The sequence below is a fragment of the Pan troglodytes genome, chromosome 9 (assembly GCF_028858775.2).
Source record: "Pan troglodytes isolate AG18354 chromosome 9, NHGRI_mPanTro3-v2.0_pri, whole genome shotgun sequence".
Lineage (NCBI taxonomy): Eukaryota > Metazoa > Chordata > Mammalia > Primates > Hominidae > Pan > Pan troglodytes.
In genome coordinates, this window is record NC_072407.2 from 39,956,280 (window position 1) to 39,978,717 (window position 22,438).

The 22,438-nt window shown below is 44.3% G+C and overlaps 1 protein-coding gene across 3 annotated transcripts in view; it reads left to right on the forward strand.

Annotated features, from left to right (window-relative positions):
* The first annotated feature begins 696 nt into the window (after nt 1–696).
* Nucleotides 697–22,438, forward strand: part of LDLRAD3 (low density lipoprotein receptor class A domain containing 3) — a 287,680-nt gene continuing 265,938 nt past the window's right edge. The window contains exon 1 of one of the 3 annotated variants that reach the window (XM_001142392.7): nt 697–812. In XM_001142392.7, coding sequence (XP_001142392.2) covers nt 767–812 — 46 coding nt within the window. In that variant the 5' untranslated portion in view covers nt 697–766. The remainder of the gene's footprint in view (nt 813–22,438) is intronic. The other 2 variants (XM_003312987.4, XM_009460233.5) reach the window with 2 other exon arrangements.

Below are 22,438 nucleotides of genomic sequence, written 5' to 3' on the forward strand. Positions count from 1 at the left end.
ATTTTTTCCAAATTGGGTCCCAAACGTTCAACAGGTCAAGGTGGACACTATGCAGACAAAATAACTCATGTGGTCCACGCTGTGTGCATGGTAGGTGTCAGCTGCTCTTACCGGTGGCTCCCGGATCATCAGCCTTGGAATCAGCCACCATGTTGTTAAAAATGCAGAATCTCAGGCTCTACGCCAGATCTACTGAACCAGAGTCAGTATTTTAACAAGATCGTCAAGTGTGCCAGATGCATATTAAAGTTTGAGAAGCACTGGTATTCCACACTCGCTACTAAAAATATACTACAATTTTCTCATAAGATTTGACCCTTTCTTTTAACTTTTTCTCTCTCGGTAGTAAACTCACTTTGTAGTTTGAGTAAAGAACTCAAGTTTTGGTCTGGGCGCTGCATCTCGCTGGGTGTGGAAGCAAAGGCAGAAATGAGAGGGACAAAAGGAAGCAGAGAACAGAGCCCAGGCTGTTAGAAGATCCTCGCGGCCAGACCCGGGAGGCGATGAGAGACCGAAAGGCTGAACCCTCCGCCCCGCTCGGCGGCCCCTCGGAGTCAGGACACCCAGGGTAACATGCGGGTGGCCACGCGCAGCCCAGGCGCTTGCAAAACTTAGCGGAGCCGGGCCGGGGCCGGGGCCGGGCCCGGGGAAGGCGGGAGGGAGGAGGGCCAGGCGGGAGGGCGGGGCCGGCGCGGCGAGGGGCGGGGTCAGCGCCGAGGCCGCGGGGGCAGCAACGACGCCGGGCAGCGGGAGCGGCGGCCGCGCCATGTGGCTGCTGGGGCCGCTGTGCCTGCTGCTGAGCAGCGCCGCGGGTGAGTCGGGGGGCGGCGGGCGAACTTCCCGCGGGGCGCGGGGTGCGGGGCGCGGGGCGCAGCGGCCGGGTGCGATCGCGTCCCCTCCTGGGCGCGGGCCGCTCTCCGGGCGTGGGTGAGCGCGGAGGGCGGACCCCGGCGCCGGGCTGGCCGGGACCCTGCCGAGGGGCCGCCGCGGGGTGCGAGCCGTCCTATTGTGTGGGCGTGCGCGCCGGGTCGTGTTGTGCTGTGTGCGCGGGCGGGGCTCTGTGTGCAGTCCGGGTCTGGGGAGCCCGGCGGCTGCCCCGATTGGGCGTAGCTCGAGTGTGGCTGTGTGTGTGTAGTGTGTGTTGAGGAACGGAGGCGGGGAAAGGAAAGGAGAGGAGAGAACTCTTCCCTGGTCTCATCTTCCCAGACGCCTGGGCGCGCGCGGCTGCGTTAGCCTCCTCTGGGCCTCTTCCCGAGTCTCTGGCGTGCACTCCGTGCCTCAGTTTCCCCACCTGCACCGCGGAGGGAGTAGCAAAGCTGCTTCCTTTCATTCCTCTCTGGGACTGTTTGGTTTGGGTAAAGTGAGTTGAAGCAGGGCCGGATCTGGGAATTCTTCATTTTTCCCACTGATCCTGGGAACCGAAGCTTTATTTAAGACGTCTGACCACCCTACTTGCCCCGCGATGGGCGCCCTGACCGGCGAGGGGCCCTGGGAGAGGACACGGGGCTTCATCCGGCGGCCCTTTGAACCTGGCATCACCACCGCGTGTGCATCCCGGGGCCTGGACCGCAGCAAGCCTCCTTCCCTTCCAGACAGCGTGCTGTTCCCAGGAACTTTTCTGCTGATGTGGGCATGATCCGAATTCCAGCCTGGGAGCCCTTCCTCCTCTGCCCCTGCCCGCCGCCCACAGCTGTCAGCTGTCCCTCCTGGACTGGGCCCGCCCTTGGCCCCTTGACGTTTATTTCTGGGCATCTGATGCCTAGAATGTGGGTGACAGGGCCCAGTGAACTTTCTTCAGCAGAATCTTGCCTGCCTGGTGTTTGTGCCATCCACATGTCCAATAGCTGCCCTATTTTGCCAAGTGCTTCTAGCAGCTTGGCTGTCGAGGTGTCTTTGGTGGCCTGTGGGTTTGCTAAGTTGAGGCTCACTTCATTCTTAGCTGTGCCTTGGAGTTATGGATGCGTTAAAGGGATATCTCCTCTCTTCCTTGATGTCCCTGGTCCTGGGCATCCTCACAGCCCACTGGGCAGCCTTTCCTGCTCTCAGACCCATGACATCATCTCCACTCCTCTGATACCCCATTTAGATGCTTATGGGTTTGCTGGGCTTCCAGGGAGGGACTAGACCTCCTGGTGACTGCTGTGGATTTTTAACCAGGTCTGGGTGAGAGTGCCCTTAAATTAGTCCACCTGGGGAGAGAGTTCTCACAGGACATTGGGCAGCCAGGAGCAGGTGTGAATTGTTTGGAGGCTGTTAGAGCAGGTCGATTTTCAGGGCGTCTACAGATATGAAGACCTGTTTGGATTCACAAATTCAATCTGTGTAGCTGTGGTGTGTCCGCTCATAGCACCTGAGAAGGACAGTATGGAAGCTGGCTCTTGTGTGTGTCCTGGGAGAGCCACTGTGGCCAAATGGAAACTTATTTATTGCATCTCCCAGTTGGTACTGGGTTGCTTTAGTTGAGTCTCCATCTCTGTAAAAATAGTTGTAAAGTTAATTTTGTCCCTCTCTGGTCAGCAGTGGCTATTTAATGTGTGTGTGTACATCTAAAATAGGGCTAAAATAAATAAAATGGTCATAGCAAGGAGCAGATGGATAGGGGGAGGAATAGCCCAACTGTCCCTGGTGGGTTTTCCATTATCTGTGGGCTTTGAATTACCTTTAGAGTTGCTGCCTTAGAAACATCTAGGCAGGTTGGAGTGTGTGCATCTTTCATGTTACATTAAGCATCATCTTTTTAGCATGGATTTCACTTTGACCCAAGTGTTGCCAGAAACAGGGCTGGTCATTTTTCCTAATGTCAACTAGATGCTCCTGGGCTCCCAGCTCATAAGAAAAGCCTGTTTGGTTCAGTTTGGGTTTCATAGCCAGACCAGAGACCCTAGCCCTCCATCCCATGGCCTGTGCTTGGATCCTCTTCTGGGAAGTTGATAAAACAAGAGAGATTGTAAAAGCCAAGACTTTGGATCTCTGTCTCCATCTGATAGTCTGTGAAAGAATCCCAGGGTCAAGGTTGAACCGTAGTTAGAGTCCTGAGTCTTTGTGGGGCTGGAAAGCCACTGACATTCCAAGAGCAGTTTGGAGGCCTTTTTTATTCAGGAACCTTCTCAGACACCTTGCGTATTTTTTTCTTCCTTTGTTTTTATTTGTGTTAGGGAAGTGAAGCATTGATTTTCACCGTTACTATTTTTTAATGTATCCTGCGAGAGAGACTCAGCCCAAGTCATGTCATCTGATGTCCAGTTTTCCTGCATGTGGGTGGACTCAGTGGGTTTAAGTGCGTATGGCTTGAGACATTTCTAAAGGCAGCCATGCTGGATGATGGTCCATCTTCTCACCTCCTCCAGGACTGACCTTTGCCTAGACTTCCTGACATTCTGTATCAGTGAAAAGGCTTGATTTTCCCAGGAGTGAGTGTACTCCCAGGAGTGAGTGTACTCCCAGGAGTGAGTGTACTCCCAGGAGTGAGTATTGACCTTTTCTCCTGGAAAGATCTGCTTAACGGTGTGAGGGGTGGGTTTTATTGTTTTTAACTTGCTGAGTAGCTGTGCACATCTCAGCACAGCTCAGCTCGGGAAGATGAGGCCTAAAAGAGGCCTTGTACACCAGAGTACAAATAAACACACCTTGTTGCTTTTCATCTTCAAAGAGATGTGACTAAGGCTCCCTACTGGGGTGTGAGATGTTTTTTCCTGACAGCCGTCTTAGGCCATTTACTCTGGGATAAGTGGGGGAGGGAGAGAGATGTGAGTAGGAGAGGGTGGGGTGGTAAATTCTGGGCCTTGAAGAGTGGTTTAGACACTTTTCAGCCAGTCTGCAGGATAAGTTGAAAGTGGACTTGTATTGTCACCTTTGTAAAGCAGTTTAGAGAATTTGGAGTTTAGGAACACTTATAATCAAGTAATTTCATGTTAAAGAATTGGCCTTAAGCCGGAGTAATGGCTCACGCCTGTAATCCCAGCACTTTGGGAGGCCAAGATGTGTGGATCACTTGAGGTCAGGAGTTTGAGACCAGCCTGGCCAACATGGTGAAACCGTCGTCTCTACTAAAAATACAAAAATTAGCCAGGTGTGGTGACGTGCGCCTGTAATCCCAGCTACTCCGGAGGCCAAGGTGGGAGAATCACTTGAACCTGGGAAGCGGAGGTTGCAATAAGCCAAGATCGCGCCGCTGCACTCCAGAGCAAGACTGCCTCAATTAAAAAAAAAAAAAGAAAAAAGAATTGGCCTTTACAACCTTGCCTGTTTCTGTGGGCAAGGGAAAGAGAGGGAACCCACTATTAGTGAAGCATCTCCTGTGTGTGAGATGCTTTGCTCATTACTTTAAGCACACGATCCCATTGAAACTTGCCAAGGATATCATGTGGCAGGAAATCATTGTATGGTTCAGGAGAGATTGATAATACCCAGGGTACCACAGTAAAGGCTGAAGCCTAGATTCTAACTTAAGCTTCTCTTTGCCCCCAACCTGGGCTTTTCCCACTCTGTTTCCAGGCTTCCTGCACCATGCTTCCTTGCCTTTCCTCCACAATGCTCTTGCGAATTGACACAGTAAGATTGTTTACATGAATGCTCCCCCTCCCCAAATCTGTTCACTTTGTGGTCACTGCCCAGGATCTATTCAGCAGAGACATCAGCTTTCTTTGCAGGATACTTTGGTGTTCGTGGTAAATACATAAAATACATCTCAATCCTTATGTGAAGATGAAACTTTTTCAGACTAACTCTGGTCCTTTTGCTGTGTGTGTGGGTGAGTGACAAACACTAGGCGGGGAGATGATACCAGCCAGGGTTCGATTTCTTGACCTGAATTGTAGTTACATGGGAGTTCGTTTTCATTCTTTGAGCTCTAAATTCGTATTCCCCTCTTAAAATGTGTTTATTGTATTTTAGAATTAAAAAAATAAGGTACTTTCCACCATGGAGATGCCTTGGAGTGATGGAACTGTTTTTAGCTATGGGATTGCCCCAGGGATCTTGTTTCTTGTTTGTTCTTTTCCCCTCTTTCTGTCTTCAAAATATTTAGGAAATGCTTGGACTGTTCTAACCATGCAGTTTTGTTGTTGTTTTGCCAGTGCCTCTACCTGACAACCAGGGAGATTTTTAAGTTGGCTGATCGTGTGTGTGTGTGTGTGTGTGCACACGCACACATGTGCATATGTATGTAACTGCCTTCTTCTATTGTTGTGAAAAAATCTACTCACTTGGATGCCAAGGAGTACCTTGAAGATGTTTGCTGGGAGAGCAGCCAGGTACTTTTGATATGCCGTATTTGCTCGTCACATCATTGGCTTGATGTTTAATATATCTTAGTATAGTACGTGGACTTTTATGGCAGAGTAACTGCTTGGTCGGGGGAGAGCAAAAGTTTACTTGAGATAGGATTCTTAGGGCTTTTGGAGGTGGTTGCAGGGATGGGGTTAGTCTCGGGCAGGGTTTCTCAGCCTTGGTACCAACGACACCTTGGCCTGGATAGTTCTTTGTTGTGGGGGTTGTCCTGTGCATTGCGGGATGGTCACAGCAGCATCACTAGTTCTTGATGCCTGTATTGGCTTACTCTTCACCCACAGCGGCGACAGCCACAAATGCCTCCTGACATTGCCACGTTGCCCCTAGTTGAGAACCCCTGGTCTAGCGTAAGCAAGTGTCCTTGCCATGCATCTTGAGCATTATTACTGTGCATCATTACTGTGCATCCTGAGTGTGTCTTCTGGATGCAGGGGGTCAAGATGCCATCCTCCTCCCAAGGGCCTTTGGGCTTTGGCTTTATGTTTTGTAGCCACACAATTCCATGGGAAAACCCATTCTTAACCAGGAATGCCGTCAGCACTGACCCTTTCCCTCTCGCTTTCCTCTTGTGTCAGAGTGAAAACTTCTGGAATTTTCTATATGTGGTTTCCTTGGGAGAGACATATGCAGAGAAAGCAGGTGATAGGCAGGTGACAGCTGACACCAAAAGCCACCTGGTTCCCTGAATGTTAAACCTGGGAGGTTCAGCAGCCCTGAGGGCTATAGGAGCACAAGCTGCCAGATTGCCTTGGAAGTCTTGTGTTGAAATCCTAACCCTGGAAGTTCCCCTTCCTCCACTTCACAGAGTAGGTATTGTTCTTCTGGGCTCCCCTTTCCCTCCCCATAATTCCTTCTCCCTTGCCATCAAAAGGCCTTACAACTTGATTCGTTCTGCAGGTGCTTGGGAAAATCATCTCTACTAGCGGCAAGCTGTGTGTGTGTGTGTTTTTAGAAGTTTTCATCGTACACTTTTTTCTCTAAAGTCTCTTTGTTGCTCTGTGTCACTTTAGAACACTTCCGTTCCTTTAAGACACCTTTCCTTCCAGCTGTCGTTTTGCTTTGCTCTGTTCCAAACCTTCCTTAAGAATTGTGCTTCCACCTCTCTTCAGACTAGCCACGTAACTTATCTGCAGCTGTCTTCTTTTGGGCATGAATTCACAGGATGCAAGGTGGCACCCAGAGGAGGACGATGGCTTCCTGGGGAGAAATGCCCATTGTTTCAGTTCGGGTCCATTTATCTGAAACCATGCCCTCTTGGAAAAGCCTTCTGTAGTGAGGAGCTTTAGCTTCCTGAGTGTGCAAATGTCATTTTCTTTGTCTTTGGGTAGTTAGCAATTTCTTAATATTTTATTTGGTTGTTCGTCATTGTGCCATCATCTCTGCCACACTCAGGCACTGTGTCTATTTCCGGGGGTAGGCGAAGCCATGTAAAACTTGTTCTTTGCCCTTGAAGACCCAAATGACCCACTGATGGAAATGGGATTGTTGACCTTCTTCGTTATCTGGGAAGGGTGGAGGCTCTCTGCCAGTGTTATCTCGGAGGCATTTCTAAACAGGAGATGTACTGATGGATCTTGGACCTTGATGGGAACACAGAGCTGTGAAGATGTCACAGTGCCCAGGCAAACATGGGTACTGCGTCTTCAGGGATATTTAATCAATGTGTCATTCTTGAACAGGTTTCAGAGGTGATGACACATGTCCTAGTTTGCTTCTTTAGCTTTCAAGATAAAATACTGGTATACGTGTATTGGTGCTCTGTGACTTTTCTAGCTCTAGGCTTCTGAGGTTTGAGCTAGAAATGTCTTCTGTGGCTTTTGGACAATAGCCTTCTTTACCTTATGGTCATACACAGTATATATGTGTATGTGTGTATGTGTATGTGTATGTCTGTGTATACCCTGGTTATATATATATACTGTATATGTAAAACCTCTCTTACCTTCTAAATCCTGCTAGATTGAAAGCTCCTTGAGGGACTGGGATCGCATATTAAGTGTCTGTGATACTTTTTCTTTTGTGGTGTCTAGAAGAGTGAGAGTGGCTCCCATTCATTGAAGGTTTACTCTGTCTGGCAGGGTGGCAAGCACTGTATGTGTCTTATTTTGTTATAAACTTCTTGAATTACAAACACTGCAAAAATAATACACGGGGGCCAGGAGCAGTGGCTCATGCCTGTAATCCCAGCACTTTGGGAGGCCGAGGTGGGCGGATCACGAAGTCAGAAGATCGAGACCATCCTGGCTAACATGGTGAAACCCCGTCTCTTCTAAAAATGCAAAACATTAGCCGGGAGTGGTGGCACGCACCTGTAATCCCAGCTACTTGGGAGGCTGAGGCAGGAGAATCACTTGAACCTGGGAAGTGGAGGTTGCAGTGAGCCGAGATCGTGCCACTGACTCCAGCCTGGGTGACATAGTGAGACTCTGTCTCAAAAAATAAAAAATTAAAAAAAAATACACAGACTGAGTATGTGCTTATGATACAAAATTCATACAAATTAGAAGTAATGGCAATAATAAGACATTAAAATCTTCCTTCATCTTCCTTTCCCATTTCTCTCCCCTCCCTTAAGTAACTACTGTGAATTGTCTGGTATATATCAATTTAGCTTTAACATGGATTTATAATTATATACAGGTACACACACACAGAGACATAATTTAATGAGCTCCTGCTTGTCTCTATTTGTAGTTTTTTGGCTGGCTTTTTAACTCAAGTACTATATTTCATCAATTTTATTTTGAGCCGTGTGAATGCATCACATCTGTCTCCTGTTGTTTAGACATTTCAGTTAAGTCCCAAGCAATTTGGCAGTTTCCCTCACCTTCCCTTGCTTTGCTCGGCTCTTGAACAGACACCCCTTTTGCTGCTATCTCAGAAGCACAGCTGATACACCTTCAGTTATTTGTGTTTTCCTCTTTTAATTCTCTTAAAGGGCTGGCTTTTGCTTTGCAAGAAAATTTGGAATTATGGTAATTTTTTGCAGTGAGAGATATTTGCTTCACTATTATCAAATTCATGCTGTTTCCCTGCCTCTTTGTGTATACACAAATGTGTTTAATTTTTCATTTCAATGCCACATTTTAACATCATCTTTTGAAGGACATTCTAAATAGCAGGTCACTTCAACCTGTGCAGTACCAGCCATGCACATAACTGGAGGGAAGTGACGAAATAGGAACAGCTGTGACCAAGTTTACCCAGCCACTGCCAGTGACCAATAAATCACAGCTTCCGCCCACCCTGTGCTTTTAGAAGATGCAGTTGGCCATTAGGTACATCCTGATGTCAGAGATGTTACAACATCAAATAAAAGTGTCTTCTTGGCCATCTTTCTTTCCGCTCTTATATACCTACCCATTCTTTTAAAAACAGCTTTCTGGTGTGTGTACATACTATAATTTATTTAATGCTTTCTCTGCTGGTGGATCTTATTTCATTTTCAGAGTAGTTTATTCAGGTGGGTAGTATGCTTTACCATTTTATAGATGAGGAAACTAAAAGGTTCAGTAACTTTCCCTAAACCTTCGACCAGTAAGAGATGGTTTCAGAATTGGCACGTGGGTCTGCGTGACTTAGACTTGGTCTCCTAACCACTGGCCCTGCTGCTTTGGTATAGAATAGAAATCCAAGTCTGTACGTGTTGGGAGAAGAATTGCACCATCTACCTTGTGCTGGAGAATTCCAGCATTGCATAGGGATGTCAATATTGACTCCATGCTTATCGTGTTGGATAGAATGATTTGTTAGAGAGCCATTGGAGTGGGGGGCATCTCAAGTTGATTCTACTCAAATGGCCTGTCTTTGGCAGATAGAAACTGCTGTTCTCCTATGTGGAGAACATATCAGTATAGGTGTTTAAATTGGCTTTTGCAAAGACTGAATTTATTAAACAAAAATAAGAATAAACAAGTTATTTCAGCACCATGACACTTGCCTTTGAATATATTAATGATAGAGATAATTTTCCCCCCTTTATGGAAATATTTTGTTAGAATACCAACCAAAAGCAATTTCTTTTCGGCATATCCCTTAAATAGTGCTGGGTGCCAAATAGAAGGGCCCACTGTTCAAAAAGTCTGGAAATATATTTTCTAGACAAAGATACAGTACTGATGATAATGCCTCGTATCAAAAGAGAAATTAAAGTATTTTTAAAATTACTTTCTGACCCTGAGCTTAAGCTTATATGGTCCATGTATGAGAGAACGTTTCCTGAACTAGAGATTGATGTTCTTTATTGTGGAAGCTGAAATTTTAATATGTTGCTCCAGAAAGAAACTAGAAATAATTGGCCCCATCTTGTTGCTTCAAACTAAGGGGCTCTTGTGTGAAAGTAGGCAGTGATGTCTTGTGAGAAAGTAATGCCACAGGCCTGTAAAGTGTTAGCTACAGGCAGAGCAGAGTGAACCCCTTGATTTTAAACTTACTCCCAGGGCCTTTCCAGAGACCTGAGAACCGGACTCTCCTTTTGTTGAGTCATTGTGATATCAAGAGACAGGTGATAAATTGGGTGAATTCGCTGTTGCCCAAATCCAACTGTGATTTTTGACAGACAAATAGCGCAGTGTGCAGACGATGTTGTCTCTGTCCTGGCGAGCGGCCACAGGGAGGGAGGGCAGGCCCTTTAGCTTACTCTGGAACAGGCCTTGGGCATCCGGGTGCTGCAAGGATGTGGAATTTATGAATAACTTGATTTAGAAGACTTGCATACCCAAGGTGCCAGTGTTCCAGGTGGCAGTGGGACACTTATGTGTTTGTTGGCATAAAGAAATGAAAGCATAAAGGGTGTTTAATTTTATTGCATTAAAAATCCCTTCTCATTATTATAAGACCGAGTGAGTTTGGCTTGGCGAATGTCAGAAGTGTGTCCTCTTTGATGGCATTACTGGAACATTTTCCTTCAGCTTTAGCCTTGAATCAGAGCAGTGTTCTCCAGGCGTCGTTAAACTAATTGGACATGGCTGAAAAATGAGCCCTAGTCACACTTGTAGTTCCACAGTCCGTTGAAAAAAGCCTCTTGATTGATTTGGAAAGTTCTAAATTTAACTTGTTTTTTTATTATAAAAATAAAATTGGGGGAATTTGGGGAGGGGAAGAGTGATTAGCAACATAGGGTATTTCATCAGAGTTCAAGCTGTAAAGAATGGTTAATGCTAAGAGAAACCAGAACAGAAGTAAATAAGGTGTTTCAAAAACAGATTGATAAAAACATTGGCATAAGCTTGATTAAAAAGTATGATACTAGCAAGTGAGCCCAGCTGGCAGGAACCTGGGGAAGCAGGATTGGAATGAGTTGATGCTTACTACTGTAAAAGAGATAAAGTTGGAAAGAATGACTTTTACATTAAGACTATTTGGTATTAATGAAAGATAGAACTAATCTTGTAAATGTTACAGTGTAACAATAAACATCGGTGGATCCTATGAAGGGCAGTGGTGACATAATAAAGGTTTAGCATACCCAGAGTTCATTTGTGTTATTCAAGTAAATGATAATGATGACAATACAAGAAAAGCTAACAGGTGTCAAAAATATAATAGGGTTCAGTTTTTGAATAATAAGCATACCAGAACAGTCAGAGATGGTACAAAATATGAATCTATATATATTCAGCGGAAGGAACACTGCCCAGAATTGAAGGGCAACGTCAACATCTTTTAAAAGTACCCATAAAATGTGACTTGGCAACAATCCTAAACAGAAGAAAGAATTCTTCTGTTTTCCTGTGTGACTAAAGCTCCATGAGGTGGGATGGAGTCTATTGTGTTTTTGATGTCTATCTTATTTGTTGTTATACTCCAGAACCTGATTCAGTGCTTGGCATAGTGTCAGGCACACAGTAGGATTTCCTGTAAGTTACCCTACAAGAAGGAATGGGCCGGGCGCGGTGGCTCACGCCTGTAATCCTAGCACTTTGGGAGGCCGAGACGGGCGGATCACGAGGTCAGGAGATCGAGACCATCTTGGCTAACACGGTGAAACCCCGTTTCTACTAAAAATACAAAAAATTAGCCGGGCGTGTTGGCGGGCGCCTGTAGTCCCAGCTACTTGGGAGGCTGAGGCAGGAGAATGGCATGAACCTGGGAGGCGGAGCTTGCAGTGAGCCGAGATCGCGCCACTGCACTCCAACCTGGGAGACACAGCGAGACTCCGTCTCAAAAAAAAAAAAAAAAAAAAAAAAAAAAAAAAAAAAAAAAAAGAAGGAATGAAGGGGATCACTAAAGACATGACTATGACTTTGAAAAAGAGACGGAATTGGGAGAGTCAGACTAAGCCATGGTGAATGAAATTTACCTGGCCAAGCTAACTTTGCCTTTTGGTGAAAATTGCTTCTCCTTCGCTGGAGTTTAGAACAGTCTCATTGATCTTCAAAGACTTGGAAAGATCTTTACAGGATATCCCTTGGCTTAAAAAGACAAAGAAAAAGAGGCCTTTGAGAGGGCAATGTATTATAGCAATTTTAAATCAGGTGATAAATTAGATTCATTATGAGACTAGCATGTGACATATCAAAAGGGTTTCTGACAGGCTAATGAAAACTGCTATGCATCTTAATTCCATTTGAAGGGAGTTTACATAGTTTACTTAACAAGTAGGAGAGGTCACCAAGAGGAAATAAATTAAAGCAGGTCTGTTTTATAAAATAACAGTATTAGGCCGGGTGCGCTGGCTTACACCTTGGGAGGCCGAGGCGGGCAGATAACTTGAGGCCAGGACTTCGAGACCAGCCTGGCCAACATGGCGAAACATCATCTCTACTAAAAATATAAAAATTAGCCGGGCATGGTGGCACATGCCTGTAATCGCAGCTACTCGGGAGGCCGAGGCACGAGAATCGCTTGAACCTGGGAGGTGGAGGTTGTAATGAGCTGAGATTGCACCACTGCACTCCAGCCTGGGCAACAGAACGAGACTCTCTCTCAAAACAGAACAAAACAAAAAAAAGTATTAAACACGTGAAATAGTAAGGAACAATTGGTTATCTTCTGGTCTAGTTTAAAAGGAAATAAAACTTTGCTGGTCAAACCACGCCAATGATTCCAGGAAGGAAGCACATCAGTAAATATAACATTAAAGGTAAGTGGAAGGTGATATGAATACATCAACTAAAGACTAAGTGTAAAGCAAAATGTTACTCTTATTAAAAGAGATCACCTATCTGCTCACTTTAGGACACGTAGTAAAATTCAAGAGATATAAATAGAGTGAAAAGTTAAGGAAATAAAATCCATTATGTAAGGACTACTTTTATGGTATCATATAAGTAATTTCATAGCATTAAGCATTAAAATAGATAAACAGGGTTACTGCAAATGACAAAAGATTCATTAAACAACAAATATCTGATCATCCCACATAAAAAGACATGAAGAATTAGGAACATAATGAAAGGGTGTTGAAGGTTCTTCAAGTATAAAATTAGCTGGTGCTTGCCAAATTTTGGAAGGTTAAAATATTTAGAGAATACATAGTTCTAATGTTTTAAGTAAAGTCTGTGGGAATGGGGAAGTGCTCATCAGGTGCTGAGGACTGGGTGGTGTGTGCAGTGGGAATGGTGGGTGGGACTGACCAGTTCCTTGGGGAGCCCCCAGGGGCCTTTCCTGCACACCTGCTCCCTGGATCTACAGAAGTGCTCACTAATGGAAGCTATGGGGATAAAATCCTTCCTGCTAATGAGATGAGAAGGTTGATTAACTTTGAGTTGGGCTTAGTGAGTCTGACACCGGTAGCTGCCCAAGGGGAGTCTGCTGGTGGGAATTTACAAGAGCAGCTTCGGGCCTCTCATATGGATGGAAAGAGGACGTAAAGGTTACTGAGAAGAAGATGTATTTTTGTTATATATTATTAAGCTTTCACATTATTTAAATTATTCGATAACAGAGCTGGGTATGGTGGCTCATGCCTGTGATTCCAGCTACTCCGGAGGCTGAGACAGGAGGATCGCTTGAGGCCAGGAGTGGAGACCAGCCTGTGCAACATAGCAAGACCCCCATCTCTAAAAATAAAATTCAAAATAATTATTAGAAAACATTTTCCTGGTTGAGTATAGTGTATTTTCTCTTTTAAGATTTTACCATATGGATTGTGTAGAGCTTTGCTACTCTTAGTGTGGTTGACAGACCAACAGCATCAGCATCACCTGAATCAGAATCTGCATTTTAACAAGATCCCCAAGTGATACATGTGCATATTAAATTTTGAGAGGCATTGATGTGGTGATTAAGAATACAGGCTTTACAGTGAGTCAGTCTGGGTTCAGATTCCAGCTCCTTGCCTTGACCTTGGCTAGGTTTCTTAAACTTTTTAAATCCATCACATCTTCATCTGTTAATAGGTATAATAATGGTCCTTACCATGTAGAAATATTTTAAATAAGATAATGCATGCAAAACACTTAACTTTATTTTTATTTATTTTATTTATTTTTTTTGAGACGGAGTCTCACTCTGTTTCCCAGGCTGGAGTGCAGTGGTGCAATCTCGGCTCACTGCAAGCTCTGCCTCCCGGGTTCACACCATTCTCCTGTCTCAGCCTCCTGAGTAGCTGGGACTACAGGCGCCCACCACTACGCCCGGCTAATTTTTTGTATTTTTAATAGAGGTGGGGTTTCACCACGTTAGCCAGGATGATCTCGATCTCCTGACCTCGTGATCCGCCCGTCTCGGCCTCCCAAAGTGCTGGGATTACCCAAAGTGCTGGGATTACAGGCGCGAGACACTGCACCTGGCCACACTTTATTTATAATTGCTCACTAAATGTTATTGATTAGTAATAGGTTTATTATAAAAACTTGGACAAAAGGTAGAAACACATAACATATAGTCTACCACCTAAAGATTTTTAACACATTGGTTTATTTATTTATATTTGATTTTAGATAGTTTTGATCATACATGGAATATAATTTCATGTCCTGCTTTTTTCACTTATGAATATAGCATAGGCGTTTTCCCATGTTACACTAATCTATGAGTACAAGAGGTCTCCCATCACAGAATGCTGGGTGTATTCTTTGATGTTGGCTGTAAAAATCATCTGACCCACCCAAGCCAGCAACATGCTGCCTCACAGCTTATATCCTTGTCTATATGTAGGAGATGACATTACCTGGCCCCTCTGCTTTTACATGATGGTCATGAGAATCCAGTTAGAATCGTGTAGGATGTAAAAACAGCTAGTAAAAAGTAAAATGAGCTGGGCGCGGTGGCTCATGCCTGTTATCCCAGCACTTTGGGAGGCTGAGGCAGGTGGATCACCTGAGCTCAGGAGTTTGAGCTGGGCAGCCTGGGCAACATGGCGAAACCTCGTCACTACTAAAAATACAAAAATTAGCCGAGCACAGTGGTGTGCATCTATAGTCTCAGTTAGGAGGCTGAGACAGAAGAATCGCTTAAACCCAGGAGACGGAGGTTGCATTGAGCTAGATCGTGCCATTGCGCTCCAGCCTGGGTGACAGAGTGAGACCTTATCTCAAAAAAAAAAAAAAAAAAGAAAAGAAAAGAAAAAAAATACAATGCCGTACACATCTGTGTTGTTTTAAGTGGGTGATTCTAATATGTAGGAAAACCCTAAAAAAAGAAATTACCCATTGACTCCACAATTCCACTTCTAGCACTTTAACTCAGTGAAATAGTTTGCAATGTGTACAAAAGTTTGGCAATGAGGATACCTGTATTTGTGGCAGTATCATTTATAGTGGTGAAACACTGGAGACTAACAAAATGCTCACTAGTAGGGGGGAGTTATCGTGCCAGTATACTAGAATACTATGCAGACATTAAGAAGGATGTCACTGACCTGTGTTCTCCAGTAAGGTGGCCACTAGCCACCTGGGGCTACTGAAATTTAAATTAGTTAAGTTTAAATAAAATGTAAAAATTCAGTTTCTCAGTCACACCCAGCCTATTTCAGATGCTCAGTAGTCCCATGTGGCTGGTGGGATTGGATAGCACAGACACAGAGCATTTCTGTCATTGAGGAAAGTTCTAATGGACAGTGTTACTGTAGAATAATTCTTCCACGGAAAGAAAATTCTTACGAAACAGATGATTCAAATTTGTAGTGTGTATGTGTGTGAGGTACAAATTGCCCCATGGTGCTTGGTGCCCAGCACTTCATTTCTTTATTTTTCTACGTTCAGTCCAATCTGGCCGTAGTAGTCCCCACTCACTAAAAGCTAGAGATCTGGTGTCAGTCACCTCGAAGAATTGACCTTTGGTGTAGGCCAATTCTTGAGGGCCCTCCTTTTCCTGTAGGCTGTCTCAGGACTCCTGGGTGCCTGGTCTGATCATTGGTGTTACTATTGCATTTTGTTCCAAAGCCTGTTGTTGCCCAACCTTGGATCTTCTTTTCTTCCAATTTCTTCAGTCCACCTTTTCCCATCAATTAACTACCCCCTACATTTTACAGCAGTGATATTCAAGGGTTGGGGAAGAGGAAGCCACTCTTCCTCTCCCTCATTGAGATTGATGGGAGAGTGTTACCTAGGGGGTGGAAAAAAGGCTGAAAACCATACTACATGAGTACAAGGTGACAACCACCCCAGACCTTGATTCACGTGTGCATACGTGCGCTGCTCTCGTCTAGTTTGCAGACCCTCCTGGAAACTTTGCAAGAAGGCTCTGCGGTCACTGGACCTTCCATCCCCTGCCCCTCCCAGCAGCATTGGGCCTCCAGGCGCCCAGGCCTTGCCACGGGGGTGAACTGATACAAATCAAGATGGTGTCGGTACCATAGTGATCCATGTTTCTTGTTGGCTTTTTTAGCACGTGATTCTGGTCAGCTTGATGGAGAAGGAACGCCGTCTCCCAGCTCGCACCTTTTCCCACAGCTCAGTGCAGCTGTATGCATTGTGTGCTCTTGTTTGCTGTCTGATCTCACTATTAATTAAGGATATGACTGTTTGCAGACAGTTTATCAGAGAAAGCTTCCTGTTCACCCTCTGAAACCTGGCTAGTGCATCTCCTTTTCTAGAAAAGTGTCCTCCCATCTTCAACTCCCAATCAGAGAATTAATCTCTGACTTCTTAATGGCTGCCTGTAACTTGTATTTGTTCATGTAGAACTTAACACACAGTATTGCAGTTTATTTATGCTTGTTCTCTATACTTGAATGTTTATTAAGCCTAGATGATTATAAGATTAACTTGGGTGCTTTAAAATATATTTTTAATTACTTTAAATTATTGAATCTTCCAAATAGCATAAAAGATCTGAGAACAGTATAACAAACAGTAGTGTACCTATCATATAGATTTATCAGATTTTTAATATATGTCATTATAATTCAGGCTTTCCTTTTAAAAGAAAAATGTGGCTAGGTGTGGTGGCTCATACCTATAATCTTAGCACTTTGGGAGGCTGAGGCTGGTGGATCACTTGAGGCCAGGAGTTCGAGAGCAGCCTGGCTGACATGGTGAAACCCCGTCTCTACTAAAAATATACAGAAAAAAAATTAGCCGGGCATGGTAGGGTACACCTGTAGTCCCTGTAGCTACTTGGGAGGCTGAGGCATGAGAATTGCTTGAACCCAGAAGGCTGAGGTTGCCATGAGCTAAGATCTCACCATTCTACTCCAGTTTTGGTGACAGAGTGAGACTCCATCCCCCGCCAAAAAAAGAAAAATGTATTACAGATAGAGTCAAAGACTTTGCCTCATCCCATTACTCTCTCTTGGCCCAGAGGTCATCACTATCCCCAAATTGGCATATATCCTTTCTGTCCCTGTTTTTAGTCTTTTGCTACTGATGTGCACTTATATCCCTTGCATAGGATTTTAAAGTGTATTTAGGTGGCTATCAAATGGCCTACGCTTCTGCAGCTGGCTTTTTTCATTTACCTTTATAATTTTGAGTTCCATCCCATTTATAATTTTGAGTTCTATCCACATTGCCACATATAGATACAGTTTATTTTAGCTGCGGTAGAATATCCTATTATATGAATATACTACACTTTGCTCATTCATCTCTTAAAAGGATATTTCGATTATTACCATGACTAGCCACACTGCAGTGAAAATTTTTGTGCATAATAGCAGGACTTTCTCTATAATAATATCCTTGAAGTAGAATTGCTGATCAAAGGATTTGCACGTTTTCAACCTGAGTAGATATTGCCAACTTCTCTATAAAATGGTCCTGCCCATTTATCCTCTCATTAGTGGTTTATGAGAGCATCTGTTTCTCCACCTTTCTTCCAACATTTGGAATTTAGAGTTTTTAATTTGTTTCTCCAAGGTGCAAGGTGGCGACTTGCTGTGTTTTGTTTTGTTTTGTTTATTTTTGAGACGGAGTCTCACTCTGTCACCCAGGCTGGAGTGCAGTGGCGCGATCTCGGCTCACTGCAACCCCCCGCCTGTTGGGTTCAAGCAGTTCTCTGCCTCAGCCACCTTAGTAGCTGGGATTATAGGCTTGTGTTCCCACATCTGGCTAATTTTTGTATTTTTAGTAGAGATGGAGTTTCACCATGTTGGCCAGGCTGGTCTTGAACTCCTGACCTCATGATCCACCCGCCTCGCCTCCCAAAGTGCTGGGATTACAGGCGTGAGCCACCGTGCCCGGCCTGCTGTGGTTTTAATTTGCCTGCCCCGATGACTGGTCAGGGGAGTGGTGGGCTGTGGCCAGGCCTGTTCCCTCATCCCCCGCTGAGGTGGATAATGGATGGGGAACCCCAAGGCCATTCATGACAGGTAGTTAAGAGGCGGTTGTTCTACTGTTGGCATGGCATGAACGTCCAGGCCCCAGCTCTGGACCGTAGCAGTGGGTGATAAGGTCTCATTCTGCTGGAGATCAGAATGTTTCCCAATTGTGTGGATTCTGGTGCCCCTGTGGCTCAGCGTATAGAAGGCAGTGAGCGTCAGCCATGTGCTCCTCCTCCCTGGAGGGTGTCTCATTCTGTGATGCTGGGACCATTCATCCAGGGTGCGCTGCTGCAAGAAGATAAGCAAAGCAGTGGTGAGCCCTTTTCTAGGCTCCGCTTCCACTGGAGGTGTGGGAGAGTGATGGTTCAGAAGGCAGGCTCTTGAACCAGACAGTCTGAGGTCAGATCCTGGCTGCGTGACCTTAGTTAGGCCAGTTACAGAGCTGCTCTGCCTCAGTGTGTTCTGTACCTGTAAAAGGAGGCTAAGGTTAATAGCAGCCTCACAGCATTCTTGGGGAGAGTAGACAAGATCATGAATGCAGGTTGCTTAGCCCATGCTGGCATTTCAGGAGCACTCACCACATGCTTACCAATCCATGCCGAGACTAGGGTTGAGGGCTGGGAGTGTCATTTATCTCAAACCCCCGGTGCCTAGCTTGTTGAATAAATGAATGAGTTTCTACTTAGTGACTTCTCGGTTGTGCTTTGGTTTGTACAGCAGGCTATGTAAAGCTTTTGCATTTTACTCTAACAGCAATGAGAATATTAAATTTTTTTTTAAATTTAAAATTTTTGTGTGTACAGAGTAGGTGCATATTTACGGGGTACATGAGATGTTTTGATACAGGTATGCAGTGTTTCATAATCACATCATGGAGAATGGGGTATCCATTCCCTCAAGCATTTATCCTTTGTGTTACAAACGATCCAATTATACTCTTTTAGTTATTTTAAAAGGTACAATGAGGATATTTTAAGCAAGGGATGACTGTGATCCTGTTTGTGGTCTTAAAACAGAGATGAGGACTCTTGATCCTCCTGAAAATTTCAATCCTGAAATTTCTGGTCACTAATCATGAACTTGAAATTAGACTTTGGTGACTCCTCATTTTCACATTTTCACTTAAAAAAATTTATTATTTGCATTTTCTCCCCCTCCTTGAAATGTTCTTCCCTCTGTCTTCTTGGTCTTTTTGAAATACATTTAAATAGCCTTTTTCCTTTTTTGTTGATTCTAAAATCCTCACGTTTTTGGAGTTTGAACTTGAGCTTGTCTCCAAGTTCTAGGGGTATTCTCTTTCATGACCTAGGACATAGTGCAGGGTCAGTGCTAAGTGAGATTCTGGAAGCAGAGTCTTCAGAATTCCAGGTATATTTTAGTTTTGCTGCTAGTTCAAACGGCTCATCTCAGTCTCGTTTTGCCTCTACAGAAAGTACCTTTTTCTTCCTGAATTTTGGGTGGAAGAGGGTATACCCACCCTCTGGGGCCATCACCAGGACTAAGTGGCTGATGATCATTTTCCATATGTTGGTTCCACACTGACTTCAAAAGGGTATGAACAGCTTGCGTCTGGGAGGCTCATTAAGTTTCCTGGGCTCTCTGGACCACCTCCAGTTTAATGAGTTCATACAGTGGACTAAAGAGCCTCAAAGATTATGAAATAGAAATGCCCTTTCTCTAAGCATATTTAGGGGAGGACACACTGACTGTTCCCTTTCCTGTTTAAATATGTTATATTTGTTTGCGAGATGAAAGAGGAAAGTAGAATGAAATTAAAATCTCTGTAGACTTGAGCTATTTGCATACATAGGACACCATGAAAAGGACATTTAGTGGATTCAGAACTCAACGTGGGTGGGGAACAAAACAGAGGGTAAAAAGACTGGCTTTGCAAAATAAATAACAGTGTCACTTGGAAGTGGTGATCTGAGTGAAGATATGGAAATAATGTGGTAAAGACTAAACCAGAAGTAGATATACCAGAAGAAGACATAATCAAAACAACACAGAGATCAGAAGTACAGAGAGGTAGATGTTAATGGGAGAACAAAGTAGAGTTATATGGTGACAGTCAGTCACAACTGTGGAGGGAGGAAGGCCAGGCCACAAGGACGATGGATTTAAATGCCATTTTATTAAAATTTTAATTACTGTCCACTTGCATTGCCTGAGATTTTGGGATGAACATATTTGTGTCTGTGCGTGTAAATGAAACCAACCAACGGTCCCATAGATAGTTTTTTTGGGTAAACATAGAAATTGACCCTTCTGGTCTTAAAGCTTGAAACTTACATTTTTTTAATATGTGTTCCTTCCTTAGGAAATGATCTTCAGGCCTCTTAAAAAAAAATATCAAAGAACTGAAACTGGCCAGATCACCACATTCTGACAGTTAGATGTCAGAACCCCTCATTCATTACAATTGTTTCCTTGCCTCTCCCAGTTCTGTGTGTGTGTGTGTTTTTTTTTTTTTTTTTAACACGTTGTTACATTTCTTCCCTAAAACCTCTAGTTTTAGTTATTCAGGGAGATTGATTTAAGACTGAGTCTCCTCGGCTTTGCCACCCGATTAAAGCCTTCTTCCTTGGCAATAATCATCATCTCAGCCATTGGCTTTCTTTGTGGAAAACAGCAGGACGTAGACCCAACTTGTGGTATTTCTGTAACATATATACCCACATATAAACACTGCTGTTCTTCGTCCTAGGAAGAAATTCAACATTGGTCATAAGAAGTCTCCACTCTGTATGTGCTTACCATCTATTTTTAAATGACCTGTTTGGTATTATTGTCACTGGCTTTTTAAAACAATTGCTTATTGTTCGCTTACTTGTAAATCAATATAGTAGGTATGGTTGGATGTGCAGAACTTTCCCCTGACCTTAAGTAATTAAGAATTTATGAAAAGAGGGAAAACGTGCACGTGGGTCTCTGAGTAAGGTGTTGTATAGTAATGTGGTGAGTGGCACAAGAGTGATACAGACCTAATGTTGCTGGAGTTAGAGGAGGTCCCCATTTCTTCCGGCCATGATGAATAAACAAGGATTGGGAAGGCAGTCCTTGACTTGATGGAATTCCAGGACAGCATGGGCTGGGTCCCAGAGGAGAGAAACTATGCAGTGTATTTGGGAAGCCATAAGTATTACAAGTTTGCTGGAGTCTTGAGCAATGGAAGATAAAACTAGAAAGAGGGCATTGTCTACTAGGAACACTCCTACTACTAACCATGTTCCCAATTATTTGGTGCTTACTGTGTCCCAGGCACTGGGGAAAGTGCTTTACCCACTGGATTTTTTTGAATCCCCTCAAGATCCCTATGAGGTCAAGACTGTCATGATCGTGATTTGACCCATTAGGAGACTGAGTTTCAGAGAAATTGAACAACTTGCTGGGACTTGGGTGAGAGCGAGGTTGTGTGAGTCCTGGGCTTTTCCAGCCCCACAGTCTTGCTTTGGTAGATGGGGTAGTGATGAGGCCACAGAGACCCAGCTTAGGACTTGGGGTTTGGGCTTTGGGACACAGGCACTGGGAAGACTTTCCCTTGCTCAGGGCTTTGTTTGGAAAGCCTGGAGTTAGCCTCTACTTTGGAGGCTGTCGTCTGTCTGAGTGTAACCAGGGCCTGGTCTAGGCTGTCAGATGCAGGCTAGAGGGAAGAAGGCCCAGATTTGGACACCATTGAGGGAATGGTTTCACTTGAATGGTGAGAGTAGAAGCTGGGTTTGTAAATTAGGATTGAGCCTGGGTGTGGTGGCTCATGCCTGTAATCCTAGCACTTGGGGAGGCTGAGGTGGGAGGATCACTTGAGCCCTGGCGTTCAAGACCAGCTTGGGCAACATGGTGAAACTCTGTCTATACAAAAAATACAAAAATTAGGTTGGGCATGCTGGTGCACACCTGTAGTGCCTGCTACTCAGAAGCTTGAGGTAGGAAGATAACTTGAACCCAGGAAGTTGAGGCTGCAGTGAGCTGTGATTATGCCACCACACTTCAGCCTGGGCAACAGAGCAAGACTGCCTCCAAAAAAAAAAAAAAAATAGTGTTGAGAAGAGTTGAGCTGGGGCGGAAGTGGAGGCAGCCAACTGAAACTGATTAGTATAATAAACACAATTCCCAGGCTTGGATATTATGGACCAGTAAAGTAATGAAAAAAAAAGAAAAAAACAAAAGCTTGGGCTCTTGATGTTGAGTCACCCACTTTTATTTGATCAGATGAGAATAATGAAAACCAAATCACTCTCTAATTATCCAATCATTATTTTATAAAATAAATTATGTTTTAATACAAAAATGTTGTAATGGCTTATCAGAATGAAGGATGGTCCTGTAAGTGGAATAAGTTTAATTCTAAGAAGAGCTTGCTGCAATTGTGCCTTCATTTTCTACTTTTGTTGCTAACCAGTGAACCCTTTGTCATGGACCAGGGTGTTCTTGTAACACACATTTGGGAACTGCTGGTAGAGACTATTCTGTTCAGAGGCTTGACTGGGAGGGAGGAGGCTC